Below are 17675 nucleotides of genomic sequence, written 5' to 3'. Positions count from 1 at the left end.
TGTGTGCTTGACTGCAAAAAAAAAAAAACAGACACATTTTGCTTTTAGATAAATCCTGTCTAAGATTCAGATCTCAGACACATTTTGCTTTTAGATAAATCCTGTCCTACATAATTGTTAATTAGTGGCTGTTTGGGAAATGTAAAAGTTGTACAAATTGTACCTGCATATGTAAAAGTTTTTTTTCTATTGATTGTTGAACATTACACATATTGTTTTTATACAGAATTTCTTAAATATTTTTGTACAGTTCTTTAAGAATAACATGGTGAAGTCATTGGTGGATTTGTAGATATGTCCTTTCCTATAATGTCCTTTTTAAACTACTCTTTGTGTCGGTCTGTCCGGTCAAAAGTCTGTCACTCTTCACAACCTACCATGTTTCAGTTTAAATATTTTATTTTACTAATATTTTTAAAATCCCTTTTCCATTTTTGTACCAAGAAAATGACAAAACTTTAGCTCATTATTTCTGTGTACTAATTCTCTGTGGGTAGCTTTTTACACACATGCAGAGTATATATATAGTCGAGGAAGGAAATAATCTAAGTCTGAGCCAGTCACGCTTTAGAGAATCAGTTTGATGATCCTTCTGAAAATGTAGCAGCCATCTGGTTTTCGTATCACATCTTGTAAAATACAGGCACTTAATACGAGGAGGGCGGATGATCCTCAGAAAAGCTCTCTGGGGTTAAAAATTTATAGAAATATACTGTAATACTTTTAAAATAAGGTTCTAGTTCTAACTTCTGTGCAAGAAAATGCAGGCCAACTAAGTGACTGTATTACTGTTTTTATTTATTTATTTTTATTAACACTATAGGTTACCTGTGGCTCTGTCCGCATGCAGATCCTGATGTCTGTGTGTTACCTTGTAGAGTTGAGTGTGTGGTCAACTCGCTGCTGTTCCTCACGCTGCTCGGCGACAGGCCAAACACGATTTCTATTTTATACTAGTATTAAAACTTCTTTATATTTAACTGCCCAAGACATTAAAATGTTTTATTTGAATGTTTAATTATTAATATTCCACTGTAGCATTTTGCAGCCAATCCGTTAAAGTGATGGCAGATGATAAGACAGAGTATACCACCTTAGAATGTGTGCACACAAAAAAAATTTTTTTTACCACTTTTCTGTTAATTGTGTTTGTTTATTTTAGGAAACAAAGCATAAACCCAAGAGAGAACAGATTTGGATCTCGGTAACTAAGCATGAACAACTAATAAGCAGAGCATTAGGAGAACTTGCCGTCATTCAAAGATCTGTAGGAAGGAGCCTACACACAGTTTAGTTGACGTGCCGAGCTACACACACACACAGACACACACACACACACAGACACACACACACATTTGCCTAGGCCACGTGCTGTGATGTCTGCTGCAAAACCACTCATGCAAATGCACTGATGGTGTTCAGGTGAGACCGTACGTCATTCTGCGGCTTGTAAGGGAATGACTGCTCCAGGTTACAGAGCCAATCGAAACCTCTTCCAGTACTTGCTCCCTCATTTATCCTGACCAGCAACTACTCTTACAATTAGACTACAGCAGGTTGTGTTGACATAATTTTGCCTCATACTTATAATACCTCATAATCTATCCTAATATAATAATTGCTCCTTCACGACAAACAGGTGAGTGGTTAACGATTATAATGAGGTTAGCAAGGAACAATATTTTGATGTGTGTAACACATCAGTGGCGCACACAAGTGTAGCGGTTAGCACTGTGAGCTCACACCTTCAGGGTGTGTGTGCATGTGGAGTTCATGAGTGCATGTTCTCCCTGTGCTGGGTTCATCCGTGTCCCCCAGTTTCCTCCCACAGTCTAAAGACATGCAGATAATTGCATAACCTCTTCAGGAACCGGTGAGGCCAGTGAGGACCATTGTATTTATTCTCATTTTCACAACCGTGGTAGGACCTCTGGTCAACATTCACACACTCATTCATACGTCAGGCAACACAGGACACAGGAAGTGGTATACAATAAGTGAGTAAGTGCGTCCACTCTTGATCTTACCTCCTAAACACTGGAGGCATGGTGATAGGATAATAACTAACTTCCTGTAAGGTCTCATCTGATTGACAGGTGGACAGCATTAGAAGTGCGTAAGTACAGTACATCTAGTACTTGCAATTAGTACTAGAAATAGAAGTCTGAGGAGGTTAAGTAGACCAAATGCCCTTATTTGCATCTGCATGAAATCCTCTTTGCTTGTGCAGTATGGGTGATGTTCACAATAACAGAGCTGCCAGGTTAGCGCTTGTTTACAAAATTATTAATCCTTATTAAGTGAATGCAAATGCTTCTTGTCCACAACCACACTGCACTCTTTTCGCCTTTTCTTTTGTGACACCATGCGCTACTGAGACGCACAGATGCTGCAAACGTGCTGACGTTATGACTCGTGGTCTCATGATGAACTGAGAAAAGAGCTCGGTAATACTGAAGTTGTTCCCCAGGGGCTGTGGATGCACCCCAGACGTCAGACAAAAACGTCCTCTTGCATCAGAAAACTCAGTGGCAGGTTTACCTCTCACACCACACTGAGAGTAAAGCTTATTTAGTGGTGCAGATTCTGAACGATTTTTCAGGCTACCAATTCGATAGTACTGTACACACCTTTTTTTTTGGCATCATCATTCCAATAAACTGTGATGTGATGTTCACAGTCTGAGTTTAGATTAAGTTCGATCAATTTATCTTAGATTAGTATTTATTAAACTTTATTTATAACTTATATATGTTTGCATTTCAAGAGGAAAAATGTTGCATTTCCTCTATTATCCTACAGGTGGTGCCAAACTATTCACATATTGGCGGGCACAACAGCATCTTGTGCGGTAGAACTGAATTATTTTTTCAGTTTGTGTAGATTTGTGATATTTATAAAATCATGATACTTACAGGATCATAACACAGATTACATCAGCACCAGAGTATTGTGATATCATTGTATCAGGTACAATCCCTGAATGTCACTTCCATCCCTAATTATGACATTATTTGTATTTCTTTACTCTTGTGCAAAAGAAAAGCATTTTTTATTTAAAATTAAAAAATATATATAACAGTGAAAAACTGTAATTTCCATATTTTGACCAAAATATTTGCAATTTGTCATATTGTTTAAAAACCATTAGTGTCCAGCCTGTTCTTTCCTGGTGTACCATGATCCAACCCAGTCCTGACGTTCCAAATGACACACACACGGTTTTCAATTATAAAGCAAATAGTACATTAAAATTATACAAGTTTCAGTGCAAACACTGCAGGGGGGAAAATACAAAATAAAAGACTAAATGTTTGCTGACTAAAGCTCGTCTCTGAGCGATGAGAAATTAAACTAATAAACCCAGGCACACTCGGTCACTTTGAGGTGATGTCTAAGTATTTCATCCAGGAGATGACTGGATTAAAAGAAAAAGAAAAAGGAAAAAAAAAAATATTAATAATAATAACAACCCAGTGACATTGTGTTCTGTTCCATGAACACATGCTTAGTCTTCGTTACTCTTCTGTCACGTGAACACGTGTTTTTCTCAGTCTTTCAGTGCTTTATCCACTTTAGTTACGTTTCTCTCCATGGCGCCGTTCCTCATCTGATTTCGTCTGAGCGCCAGGAGGGGCTTGTTCTCATCGTTCGGCCTCCATGGGCTGCTCAGGGCTTGCCTGCTGGCTGACTGCGGGGTGAGGAGGAATCTGCCCGGCTGCCCAGAGCCCCTGCTGGCCGGGGGGCGGCGGCGTGGGGCCCGGGGCCCAGTTCATGTAGGGAGGAGGAGACGCGGCCATGGAGGCGATGGGGCTGGCGCCGATGCTCTCTGAGGCTCGGAGGTGGGAGAACATGGCCAGGGCGTCTGGGAAGTTTGGGGGCGTTGCTGGGGTGTTAGCAGGTGTGCACATCTGGCGGGGTTAGATAAGAAATTAGAGACAGAGTTAGAACAACGCTGCATCTCATTTACCCTCAAATCGTTTGTTAACGCTCGCACAAAAAAAAAAAAAAAGATTTATAAGTTTCGCAGACACAACGTTTTGTTTGCGAGTTTTTTGCACAGAACGCTGTTTATATCACAGCATTGCTTTTGTCCTAAGTGAACTATTCATTTCATTTGTATTTTATTTTTGTGTCAGCTTTCTTTTTTTGTATTAACATTAACACACAATAAAACTACAGGTTTACCCAAAAACCTCCTGGAAGTGCTCTGACCGAGTGAACACGCTTAAGGACGCTTTTTTTGTTTGGAAATCAAAAGCTCTCACTGTAAACTTAATTGAAAAAATATTAAATTAATTATTTTTTTAATTGATATGATGCAAGATTTCTTTTTTACAGGACGAATATCAATTTTTTCCCCTCTGTAAACGTTACATGAGAAAAGCTCACGTGTTAATCCTAATAAAAGTTTAAGACGCTAAAGCTGTTTTGTTTTTTTCAGAAGACACAAAGGTGACATGCGTTACATACGAGACATAAGACAACTTGAATTGCAAAGAGGGACAGGCATGTGTGGAGTAGAGAAGCAAAACAACGTGGCAAAGTGCAGAACAACAAAGTGCTTAAAATGAACTCAAACGAGTGTAACGTAAGAAGTACATCCGTTCATGTTTTTTTAATATATATAAAAATAATAGATTTATTTACCCCCCCCCCCCCACACACACACACACACACACACACACACACAAAGTCACACAGTGTGTTAATTACATTGTGGATGAGGCATATGGAAGAGCAATTAGCCGACACTGAAAGCGCGGTGTGTGAAAGAGGGGCCTCACTAGCAGGCAAACACTGTGCTATTTGAGACCGCGACTTCTCTCAGCCTTCCGCTCCCGAGTCACGCGGATCTCTCTTTCAGCAGAAAGATTCTGCTCTGCTGCTTTCCCATGCGCGGTCAGGGCAGGGGAGGGGGGAGAACCCCCAAAATGGGGAATCAGGACTCTGTAATCAGCCACGGTGTACACACACACATACACGCACACTATGACTGGTGTATCAATACTGAAATATTCTCACAAGATACAATCAGAAATTAAAAAAATGAAGAAAAAAAACATATACGAATATATAACATGTGGAAGTGCACGTGTAAGTCAGTCAGTCGGATCAACCACAAACCTGTGACTTTGGTGTTTTAGAGGAAAGTGTGAGCTCAAAGCACAAAACAGGAAGGAAGCTGGCAATGACGTGAGGGTGTAAGGGATTTTATCCACAACAGTCAGGTGACCCACACACATGGGTATGAAACGATTCAACGTACAGAGCAAAAGAGCATCGTCCACAGAGACAGGCAGAAAAACATATACACACTTCAAGAATAGAAAAACAGCATGATATATACATACACGCAAGTATATAACGTATAGCAATAAATTTAGTATTAAAATATTTATACAAGTTTTTGTTTCCTGAAGTATGTATACGTTTTTTGGCTGCAAAAAAAAAAAATTTTAATAAAAAAATAAAACGCTACATTGGTCAGAACTCTCTCTTTCAATAAAATCTTTAAAATTTCTGTCTGTCTGATATCTAAGGACTGTAGAAGATTCAGTAAATTCGGTCCAGACAGTTTTGTGTGATGCTGCGACAAGATCTGTCTGGACAGAATTTAATGAGACTTCTACAGTCCTCAGATCTCTGCCTGAAGTTTAATCTGCACCATCAGTGAAATCTAAATGTTGAGTAAAAGAGATGTTATGAACAGTTATGTGTGGGATTTAATAATCTACTTTAAAATAATCTACTAATGCGCTACTGTCTCAGTGTAAACAAACACCTGCACCAATAGATATTAATTAGAAAAGATAAAGTGAATATTTTTACTGGGATTAGTTCATATTTTCATTTTGGCTGAAATAACAGCGCTGAAGTGGTATAAGTGAATTTTAACACGCTGGAGTCGTTTTAAAACTAAATCTTTATCAGACATGTAAACAGACAGACATGTACGTGGGCTTCAACCTGAAATAATAATAATAAAAATAACATCACTGATTACGTTAAAGATCAGCCGATTATTTTTATCTTTAACCTTTTAACTGTTTCTACAAACTCTTTTTCCTGTTAATGATACACACTTCACATAAGCACGAGTTAGAGGACCATAAGTGCTGAGAGAGACAGAGAGACGTGTCACAGTGTGTGGGTTCAAACAGAAGACACGAGTGTTGATTTCCCCGCGTGTGGGGACGTTAGGGGACGATTCTAAATATCAGGGGACGATGTGTCTCACAGTACGGAGACAGAGTGTAGTGTTTTAATTCCTTACTGTTGTTCATTGTTGTGGTTTTAAAACAGAACAATCCGGACACACACACACACACAAACAAACACTGAGACGTGTTTACAAACATTACTACAATCATTAAAAGATACAGTGCTTCACAAGCGCGCGCGTGTGTGTGTGTGTGTGTGTGTGTGTGTGTATGCGGTACACTCTCACTTACAACATGGCGGAAGTCAACAAAACAAAACCAGCCGTGTGTGTGTGTGTGCGTTTTATTGTGCTTATTAAAGTGATAAACTCACCATCTGATGGCTGTAGGGAACATTAGCTTCCTGGAAAAATGAGCTGAGGGCAGTCTGAGGGACAAGAGAGACAAGACGAGGTTTATTCTGAGGTAAATAATGTAAAGAATACCGTATTGTCCGGCCTCTAACACACACACATTTAATAGTTGTCATTTCCTGTGGAAACCTGATTAATCTCAGTAAAGCTACACCCTTTAACTCTCTCTGTAAACATGCTAATCTGTTAGCCGTGTCCAGGTCAGCTCTCTGTCTGAGGGAGAAGTTTAGTTGCCTCGAGCTGAGAGTAAACACCCCGGCCCCGGGTCGCCCTTTTACCTCGAACTGCCACTGAGCCGCCTGGAGGAGCTGCCGGGCCTGGTCCGCAGCACAGCCCGCTATCAGCACGAACTGGTTTATCATCACCTGGTGCTTCAGCTCGTCCATGCTCCAGTACGAGTCTCTCTCTCTTCTCCTTCCTCCTCCACCGCTCCAAACTCACCCTGATCACTCACGAGCCACGGTTAGGGTTGCCAGGTAAACTCCAAATCCACACAAACATACCCTCTGTCATTAATGAAACTCATTTTATATTTTAATATTCTTTTTATCATCTTATTACATTTTGAGTTTTTTTTTTTAAATAAAGATATATTACACATATGCAGTATATAGTGACATATCACTTCTTTTTTATCACAACCTATAACCTAGAGCTATACAAACATGACTGAGAAAAAATAAATGAAAATGGGGGCCACATAGTGGCATAAATACAGTTTTTATGTTACACATATAATACTGAAAATGTGTGTGTGCCAAAGAAACTACTTCTGAACTAAAAATTGTAAGCTGCTATCTTTAGACGTTGTGGAGAGATGATTTTATTTGTGCCCCAAAAATGGACATGTTACAGCGTTATCCTGTCTCACTACAAATCATAATCATTTAAAATGCAAATTATTAATATTTTTTATAAGAAATACTAAATTGGTGTAAGCTTCTAGAACTATATGGCCTGTAAAATATTTTCCTTAAATTTGTTTTTGGTAAAAGCTTAAAAGCAAAAAAAACTATAAAATTCATGTTGCAATATCTTATCAATTCTAACCTGTGTGCTGACCTTCAGGATGTTTTAAGCATGTAAGACCCCAAAGAGCCTAGATGATTTAACACTAAATAAATAAAATTAATAATAAATAATAAAAAGCCTTAAAAAAAACATTAGAGAACCTCACACACTATGACATCTGCCGTATGGGACATCAACACTATCATATCAAGGTGATGACATCATAGTCACTAGTGTGATGTCATAGTGCCTGTGGCCCTTCACTGTGACGACACTGGGCTGATGTCATAGTGCTTTGGCCCCTAACTGCAGTGATAAGATTAAGTAGGCCAATTTACAGAGCTGTGCTTGAGAACGGGGTTATGGAGCGTGTAAGAGGAAAGAGATTTAATCTAAAAATATAAATTAAAATGTTTATGCAAAACTCTCAACTCTAAACATTTTAAAAAATGCGGTGACGGGAAAATGACAAATCTGGCAACAACACTGGATGATGGGGTGTGGGGTGTCCACAGCGCCCTCTGATGGACCAGAGGCCAAAGTACAGCACTTACACTAATCATAGACTGACATTGGATCCCTGATCAGACATGAACATAAAAGTGTCTGTACCTAAGGGGGACTAGGGATAGACACACATGGAAAAAGTCACACAGGGACAAAAAAAATCAGTCTAATTCAATTCAATTCAATTCAATTCAATTTTATTTGTATAGCGCTTTTAACGATTTACATAATCACAAAGCAGCTTTACACAATCAAAAGAATGAACTTTGTATGAAATGTAAATGTGTATGAATCAAAATGATATGATTGTCCCTGATGAGCAAGCCGAGGACGACGGTGACAGTGGCAAGGAAAAAGTCCCTGAGATGGTAATAGGAAGAAACCTTGAGAGGAACCAGACTCAACAGGGAACCCATCCTCATCTGGGTAAAAACAGATAGCAGGGATTGATGTGCATAATAATATGCGAGACTGGAAGTTCAGTATAAGAGGAGATGTGTAAGATTAAAGTCCAGTTTGTTTCTGGAGGCTCAGGTAGACTGTAAGAAATTCCAGTCCTGAACTATTGAGCGACTGAAGTCACAGGTCCTCAGAGAACAACTGTCTGCATCAGTCGAGGACAGGACCACCTTCATGGAAACGTGGAACCATCCCCAGTCACCACACGAATTCCAGGCAGACCACACGGGGCATCCATGTGACGAGATTTTAAACCAGACGCAGGACTCCAGGATGAGTTAGACAGGTCCAGAGGGCAGAGGAGGTCTGGATCACTGGCAGCTCAGGAGCGACATGTATAGCTCGACAGAGAGATAGGAAGAGGAAAAAGGAGAGCCGGAGAGAGAGAGAGCAGAAAAGGAGAGAGCAAAAGAGATGGAGAAATAACAGTTAGGTATGGTCACAGTCGAACAATGTATAAGGTGAATGTATATTTAGTGCAGAGTGCAAGCAGAGACCCGGCAAGACTAACTATGACATCATAACTAAAAAGGGAGAGCCAGAGGGAAACACAGACATGAGGTCTTCCAGAGATGTAAAGCAACCAATCACCTCACTGTCAACAAACCTGAGTGATTAATGACAGTGGGGAGGACGGCATCTAAACATACTAGTTTACCATAATACTCTACGTCCATGAGTCCCCCAGATCTGCTCCTTTATCTAAGGCTAATCTATTTACAAAAATGCTTGGCTAAATAAATAGGTTTTTAGCCTGGACTTGAACACTGAGACTGTGTCTGAGTCCCGAACACTATTTGTAAGACTATTCCATAACTTTGGGGCTTTGTAAGAAAAAGCTCCGCCCCCTGCTGCAGCCTGAATCCTTTGATTGAAGTAGGCGTGGCAGATTGCAGTTCACTCAGATACTGCGGCGCGAGACCATTTAATGCTTTATACGTCAAGAGTAGTATTTTAAAATCGATGCGAAATTTCACAGGAAGCCAATGCAATGTGGATAAGATAGGGGTGATGTGCTCGTATCTTCTGGTTCGAGTGAGGACTCTCGCTGCTGCATTCTGGACTAATTGAAGCTTGTTTAAGCACCTTGTTGAACAATCAGACAGTAAGGCATTACAAGAATCCAACCTAGACGTGATAAAAGCATGAACTAGTTTTTCTGCATCATTTGGTGACAATATATTTTTTATCGTGGCAATATTTCTGAGGTAAAAGAATGCTATCCTGGTAATATTATCTACATGAGCTTCAAATGAAAGGCTGGAATCTATAATCACACCGAGGTCTTTTACTGTTGCACTTGATGGAACAGAAAGGCCATTTAAAATCACAGTGTAATCAGAAATCTTACTTCTAGCTGCTTGTGGTCCTATGACTAGAACTTTTGTCTTATCAGGATTAAGCAGAAGGAAATTAATTAACATCCAATCTCTTATGTCCTGCACACATTGCTTAACTTTAGTAAACTGTTTTTTCTCATCTGGTTTTGCTGAAACAAAAACATTTGTGAAAACAAATACCATGTTTACGAATTATGTTACCCAGAGGAAGCATGTAAAGGGAATAATCACCATCTAAATCTACAAACTGATAATGATCAGTCAAATAGAATCTGAGCCATAAGAGGGCCGTTCCCTTAATTCCTACTACATTTTCTAATCTGTGAAGGAGAATACTATGATCAATAGTGTCAAAAGCTGCACTGAAGTCAAGTAACACGAGTATAGTGACACAACCCTGATCAGAGGCCACTAGGAGGTCATTTACTACTTTAACAAGTGCTGTCTCTGTGCTGTGATGAGGCCTAAATCCTGACTGATACAGTTCATGCAGTATACAGTATGCTATTTCTATGTAGATATGAACATGCTGCTGTGATACTACCTTTTCCAGAATTTTAAAGATAAAGGGGAGGTTTGATGTCGGCCTGTAATTGGAAAGCTGACAAGGGTCAAGGTCAGGTTTCTTGATTAGTGGTTTAATAACTGCTAATTTAAGGGACTTAGGAACATACCCACTGCTGAGTAAACAGTTAATTACTTTCAACAGGGGTTGTGTTATTGCTGGAACTATCTGCTTGAGAAAATGTGTCGGTATAGGATCTAATATACAGGTTGACAATTTTGAAGAGGAGATGAGTGAAATTAGTTCTCTCGCTTCAAGGGGGGTAAAGTATTCTAGGTTCTGATGTGATGTGATTAATTTATCATCTGTGAATTTTTTTTAATTTTTTGCGTAATTAATTTTTTGCCTAATATTTATGATTTTTTTATTGAAAAAGTTCATGAAATCCTCATTACTGTAGTTAATTTAGCTATGGTATTAAATAAAAATCTAGGATTATTTTTGTTATTTTTTATAAGAGTGGAGAGATACATTGATCTAGCAGCACTGAGAGCTCATTTATAGTTCAGGATGCTCTCCTTCCATGCTCTTTGGAAAAACTAACAATTTAGTTTGACGCTATTTGCGTTCTAATTTCCGAGTGGTTTGTTTTGGAGTGCGTGTGTGGTCATTATACCAAGGAGCGAGTTTCTCATCTCTAATCATTTTTCTTTTAACTGGAGCTACATTATCTAAGCTATAACGAAGTTTTGACTCTATCAAAACTCTAATCTCTAACTGAGATTATCAATAAAGCTCTGTGTGGTATTTGATGTGAATGTACGTTTAAGGCAGTAGCATGGTGCTGTGCGTACATTATTACTATGAGACACTTTAATTGAGACAAGACAGTGATCTGAGATAACTTCAGACTGTGGAATTGTAATTATGTTTCTTATACTTAATCCGAAGGATAATATTAAGTCCAAAGTGTGACCTGCTTTATAAGTGGGTCCTACCACACACTGATTTACTCCTACTGAGTCCAGTATGGACATAAATGCTGTTCTCAGAGTGTCTTCTGGATTCTTAAAATGAATATTAAAATCTCCAGCAATTAACGCTTTGTCTACGGAAACTAGGTTTGAGAGGAAATCTGCAAATTCACAGAGAAACTCTAAATACGGCCCTGGGGGTCTGTAAATGATGATTAGCGGAATCGTCTGAGCTGATTTGATGTTACTATGAAGAATTTCAAATGCGTTAAATTTAAAACCGTGTTTTTGTACGATAGCCAGATTATCGTTGTAAATAATTGCGACGCCTCTTCCTCTACCAGTTAGCCGAGGCTGGTGTACAGTATGTAGCTGTATCCAGGAGGACTAGCTTCATTAACCCTAAAGGATGGTTAGTACAATATGTTTTTGGGTAACCCATGGGTTTTTTCTTCTCCAAACTTTTGCCACAAGGTTGCAGGCACAGTACTGTAAAGGATGTCTTTGTATGCTGTAATATTACAGCTTCCCTTTTTTAAAACTAAAACATCAAGTTTGTGGCTGACCTCGCTAAAGCTCTTCTGTCTGAATGCTGAAATCCAGCTCAGCGCCTCATCAGAAGACTGGAGGTTATTATAACCAAAATCTAAGGGACTAAATATGAAATGGAACGCCCGATACCACATATTAGTCTGATGGTCGGGTATCCACATACTTTGTACGCAAAGTTATTAGTTTGTGTCAGAAGGGCGGCATGGTGGCCTAGCGGTTAGCACTGGTTAGCTCCCTCTACATACCTTAAATCAGCTACTGCTTGGGTTTTCCAATAAGGCCTGTCTTTCTATTTATCAATTAACTCCTGCACACATGTCAAATATCTAACTTGTACCAATATCTGTCTGTGTGCTGTGGTATACTGTTTTAGTCCGTTCTATTTTATTTTATTTTTATTAAAGGTCCCACACATCCCATTTTTCATTAAATGTTAATATGATCTTTAGGGTCCTAATGAAAAGTTTGTATTATACGTTAATTAAAAATTCAAAAGGATTGTGTAAAAAAAACCACTACTTTTACCTGGTAAAAACTAGCTCTGTTCTCAGCAACCTGTTTCAGTACATGCTAATTTAAATGCTCATGACCTCTGCTAAACCCGCCCCCCAGTTCTGTGGTGCGTGGCTTCACAACACACGTGGGGTATAGCCACGGAAGTGTAGTCCAGTGCGGGCAATGCTTTGGACTGCATTCCCACAAAGCATTGCCCACAACGCAGTGCTTTGTGTGTAATGCAGCCCAAACTGGAAAACGCTGGATTATGGAGCCTGAGCCTGTTTTCTTCAGTCGTTTTTGGTTTGATTTAAGTACGGAACCTACGCAGAAGTTTGTAATATCGCCTGACAACGCAGAAATTAAAAGAATGGACATGCATCGACTTGATTTGTCTTTCTCATCACTGCATGGGCATGAATTAACGGGCTGTTACGCTGCCGCGAGCAACAACAACAACATAAAGCGGAGAAGCTTACTGAGAGAGATATGAACGCGATGTGTTTACTGATGTGTTTACATGGCTACTTAATCTTCGACAGACATCGTTATAAACCATCTAACGTAACAAAGGTAAGCATAATATAGTTTTCCGACTACGTACACAGTTTGCAACTAGACAATCACCTTAATGCATTGTTTATTATAAACGGGCGATTAAGAATTATATAGAGACGGATGTACATAGAGAAGAGGCCATAACCATGTCCTATGAGAGTATAAGTTAACTTACACTCCGCATTCATCGTAATTATTAGAAAAGGCGATCTGCAAAGAGTCATAGAAAAAGAAATTACTCACTGAGCCTGGTGAAGATGAAGCAGAAACACGAAGCGTTAGTACAGATCCATTTTTTAGGAGCAGCTTCCTAGCGAAACCTGCTTTATATTGACCCGCGTTTATAAAGCAGTCTGGTGAAAAATTATTAGCACAAACATGAACGCATTTAGGTAAATCGGCGGGGACGTTAGCTTTAAAAACTAAATTCAGCCACTGCGTCCTCAGCGGCTCAGATGTCGGTAGTAAATGACGACTGCTGTGTTCCCTATTACACCCAACAACTGTACAACACACTCGCTTAGGCGCCATTTTGCTCCAGCGACGAAAAACAATGGCCGACAGCTTCTTCTCACTCGGGGCGGGTCTTTGCTAAAACACCAGTGTCAATCAACTAGTGTAGGAGCGTCCTCTTGTGGTGTGGCGTCACATCGACAGGCATTTGCTATTGGCCTGATTTCAGAAGGGGCATGTTATTGTAATAAATGAAAAGAAAACCACTGGGCGGCTCTTTATCATTGTAGAGTGGTTGTGTACGCACTCTCCTAACACACAGTTCAGTCCAAACAGCTTAAAAAAGTGCATGTAGGCCTGTATGACCCCTTTAAATATTAATATACATAGTTCTTCTTCAAATAGGTGGCATGGTAGTGTAGTGGTCGCTTTGCACTTCTGGGTTTGATTCCCGGCCAGGCTCGATTCCCGTCTCTGAGTTTGCATGTTCTCCCCGTGCTTGGTGGGTTTCCTCTGGGTACTCCGGTTTACTCCCACAGTCCAAAGACATGTAGGTTAGGCTAATTGGCGTTCCCAAATTGCCCGTAGTGTGTGAATGAGTGTGTGAGTCTATGTGTGTGTGCCATGCGATGGATTGGCACCCTGTCCATGGTGTACCCCGCCTTGTCTCCTGGGATAGGCTCCAGGTCCCTGCGACCCTAAATACAGGATAAAGCAGTATAGAAGATGAGTGAGTGAGAGAGTCCTTCAAATTGCACGGTTTTAGAAGTTGCACTCCTAATTTTATTGCACGCTCTATAATGACAATAAAGACTTTTCTTCCTGATTCCTGCCTCAGGTCTATGTGCAGGGAGTTCGCGTGCTCTGTGCCTGGTGTGATCTCCTACAGTAGTGTGTTTTGTTTGTGCTGCCTCAGATTGACTATGTGTGGACATGTGTGTGCTGTGTGCATGCATTGTGCCCTGTGATGAACTGTTGTAAACAATGCTTTTTCCAGAGCAAAGAGGGTAAAACAATATACATGCAATAAAGTGATGTAATAAATAAACTAAAAATAAAAAATAAATCCACAAATTAGACATAAAATAAACAAAAGAAGAATGCAGCACCCGGTAGCAATAAAAGGAGCAGAAACCAGATTCTGATGTAGAAGTTACATAGCCACACTCACTTACTAATTATCTATACCGCGCTATCGTCTATATCCCCGCGGGAGCAGATCCTAGGAGACTTGGGGCACAAGGCAGGGAACATCCTGGACTGGGTGCCAAGCTACACACATTCACACACTACGGGCAACTAGAATATATAATCTGCATATCTTTGGACTCTGGGAGGAAATTGACGTACTCTGAGAAAACCCACCAAGCATGAGGAGAACATGCAAACTCCACTGTGCCTACAGTACATAGTAACAGTGACAAGTAATATTGCATGATATACCGTGATATTGTTAATTGATATTCCATTAATTAATTAGTACAGGTGTCAAGGTTACTGAGACTCGTGAGCAACCACTCAGTGCTTTATTGTGTACACAACCATATTCATTAGTATTAATTATGTAACAGGCATGTCTTCAGGCACGCGCATGGCAGAAGTGACGTAGTACACAAACCCCAAGCAACAAGCAGCGCGTGCTATATATATATATACACACACACACACACACACAGAGAAACACACATCATTGCATCCTGACAATGTGATTGGTTGAATAAAATCGTCATGACGGCAGAACCAATCAGAATCTAGTTTGGACCCACGTCCACTTCCGTGTTTGTTGTTGTTGTCTAGTGTGGGTATTTTAGCTGTTTAAAATTAAAACGAAGATTTATATTAAATAAGAAATACAAGCGAATTATTTGTATGATATATACTTGTTTTTGTGGATGTCGGTGCTTCTTGACTATTTCACACACATGCGCAAGTCATCGCTACCGTAATCTGGTTAGTGTTGTGTTAGCTAATGCTAATGAGTCTGTTAGCTTAGCCGCGTTCGGCCGAATTAAAACCTGAGGACACGGGGAATCTGTTCATACACCCGGGGTACTATTATTATTATTATTATTATTATTATTTAAAATCAAAGTATATAAATGTTTATTGTCCTGAACTGAGGATAAGGATTGGTGTGGGGAAAGTCCTGAGGCGTTAGTCTGTGTGCGGGTGTTACAGTGTGTCAGTGAGCTGAACCATGGGCTCGGTGCTCGGGCGGAGGATCGCCGGGGTGGAGGACATCGACATCCAGGCCAATTCCGCCTACAGGTTCCCTCCGAAATCAGGTACGGGGCTGCTAAAGTCAGCGGCTTTAATATACGAACACACACACACACACACACACACACACATCTAAAACACACATACATACATACATACATACATACATACATACACACACACATCTAAAACACACAAACTCTCACATCTAAAACACACACACTCTCTCACATCTTATACACACACTCTCTCTCTCTCTCACATCTTATACACACACTCTCTCTTTCACATCTAAATTACACACACTCTCTCTCACATCTAAAACACACACACACACACACACTCTCTCTCACATCTAAAACACACACACACACTCTCTCTCACATCTAAAACACACACACACACTCTCTCTCACATCTAAAACACACACACACTCTCTCTCACATCTAAAACACACACACACACTCTCTCTCACATCTAAAACACACACACACACACACACACACTCTCTCTCACATCTAAAACACACACACACACACACACTCTCTCACATCTAAAACACACACACTCTCTCACATCTAAAACACACACACTCTCTCACATCTAAAACACACACACTCTCTCACATCTAAAACACACACACTCTCTCACATCTAAAACACACACACTCTCTCACATCTAAAACACACACTCTCTCTCACATCTAAAACACACACACTCTCTCTCACATCTAAAACACACACACTCTCTCTCACATCTAAAACACACACACACTCTCACATCTAAAACACACACACTCTCTCTCTCTCTCACATCTTATACACACACTCTCTCTTTCACATCTAAATTACACACACTCTCTCTCTATCATAACGTCAATAATGATAAATTGATGAAGTATGAATGAAAAATAAATTACTTTGGGTTTCCTGAAAGGTTCAAAATATTGGGTCAAAAATATAAACACACCAGAAATATACATATACATCTCACATCTAAAACAGACAGACACACACACACGCACACACTCTCACATCTAAAATACACACACACACACACACACACACACACACACACTCTCTCACATCTAAAACACACACACACACTCTCTCACATCTAAAACACACACACACACACACTCTCTCACATCTAAAACACACACACACACACACTCTCTCACATCTAAAACACACACACACACTCTCTCACATCTAAAACACACACACACACACTCTCACATCTAAAATACACACACACACACGCACACACTCTCACATCTAAAATACACACACACACACGCACACACTCTCACATCTAAAATACACACACACACACACACACTCACTCTCTCTCACATCTAAAACACACACACGCACACTCTCTCACATCTAAAATACACACACACACACACACACACACACTCTCTCTCACATCTAAAATACACACACACACTCTCTCTCACATCTAAAATACACACACACACTCTCTCTCACATCTAAAATACACACACACACTCTCTCTCACATCTAAAATACACACACACACTCTCTCTCACATCTAAAATACACACACACACTCTCTCTCACATCTAAAATACACACACACACACGCACACACACTCACTCTCTCTCACATCTAAAACACACACACGCACACTCTCTCACATCTAAAACACACACACGCACACTCTCACATCTAAAATACACACACACACGCACACTCTCTCACATCTAAAATAAACACACAGACACACACACTCTCTCTCACATCTAAAATACACACACACACACACTCTCTCTCACATCTAAAATACACACACACACACTCTCTCTCACATCTAAAACACACACACACACTCTCTCTCACATCTAAAATACACACACACACACACACTCTCTCTCACATCTAAAATACACACACTCTCTCTCTCACATCTAAAACACACACACACACACACACACTCTCACATCTAAAACACACATACTGTACACATACTGTACACACACACTCTCACATCTAAAACA

General features: G+C 39.9%; 2 protein-coding genes across 3 annotated transcripts in view; one reads left to right on the top strand and one right to left on the bottom strand.

The window, feature by feature from the left end:
- Positions 1–3222: 3222 nt before the first annotated feature.
- ubald1b (UBA-like domain containing 1b) lies at positions 3223–7053 on the bottom strand. Its single transcript, XM_053491489.1, has 3 exons — positions 6856–7053; positions 6538–6591; positions 3223–3911 (listed from the first exon to the last, which is right to left on the bottom strand). Exons 1-3 carry the CDS (start codon positions 6961–6963, stop codon positions 3645–3647), a joined length of 429 nt encoding a protein of 142 aa, XP_053347464.1. The 5' UTR covers positions 6964–7053; the 3' UTR covers positions 3223–3644.
- An 8111-nt stretch (positions 7054–15164) lies between these two features.
- The window catches only part of mgrn1b (mahogunin, ring finger 1b), a 23732-nt gene continuing 21221 nt past the window's right edge, over positions 15165–17675 (top strand). For both annotated transcript variants that reach the window (XM_053492942.1, XM_053492943.1), the window contains exons 1-2: positions 15165–15480; positions 15610–15716. In XM_053492942.1, coding sequence (XP_053348917.1) covers positions 15629–15716 — 88 coding nt within the window. In that variant the 5' untranslated portion in view covers positions 15165–15480; positions 15610–15628. The remainder of the gene's footprint in view (positions 15481–15609; positions 15717–17675) is intronic.

Source organism: Clarias gariepinus, chromosome 3 (assembly GCF_024256425.1).
Source record: "Clarias gariepinus isolate MV-2021 ecotype Netherlands chromosome 3, CGAR_prim_01v2, whole genome shotgun sequence".
NCBI lineage: Eukaryota > Metazoa > Chordata > Actinopteri > Siluriformes > Clariidae > Clarias > Clarias gariepinus.
This window is presented reverse-complemented; position numbering and strand designations above follow the sequence as displayed.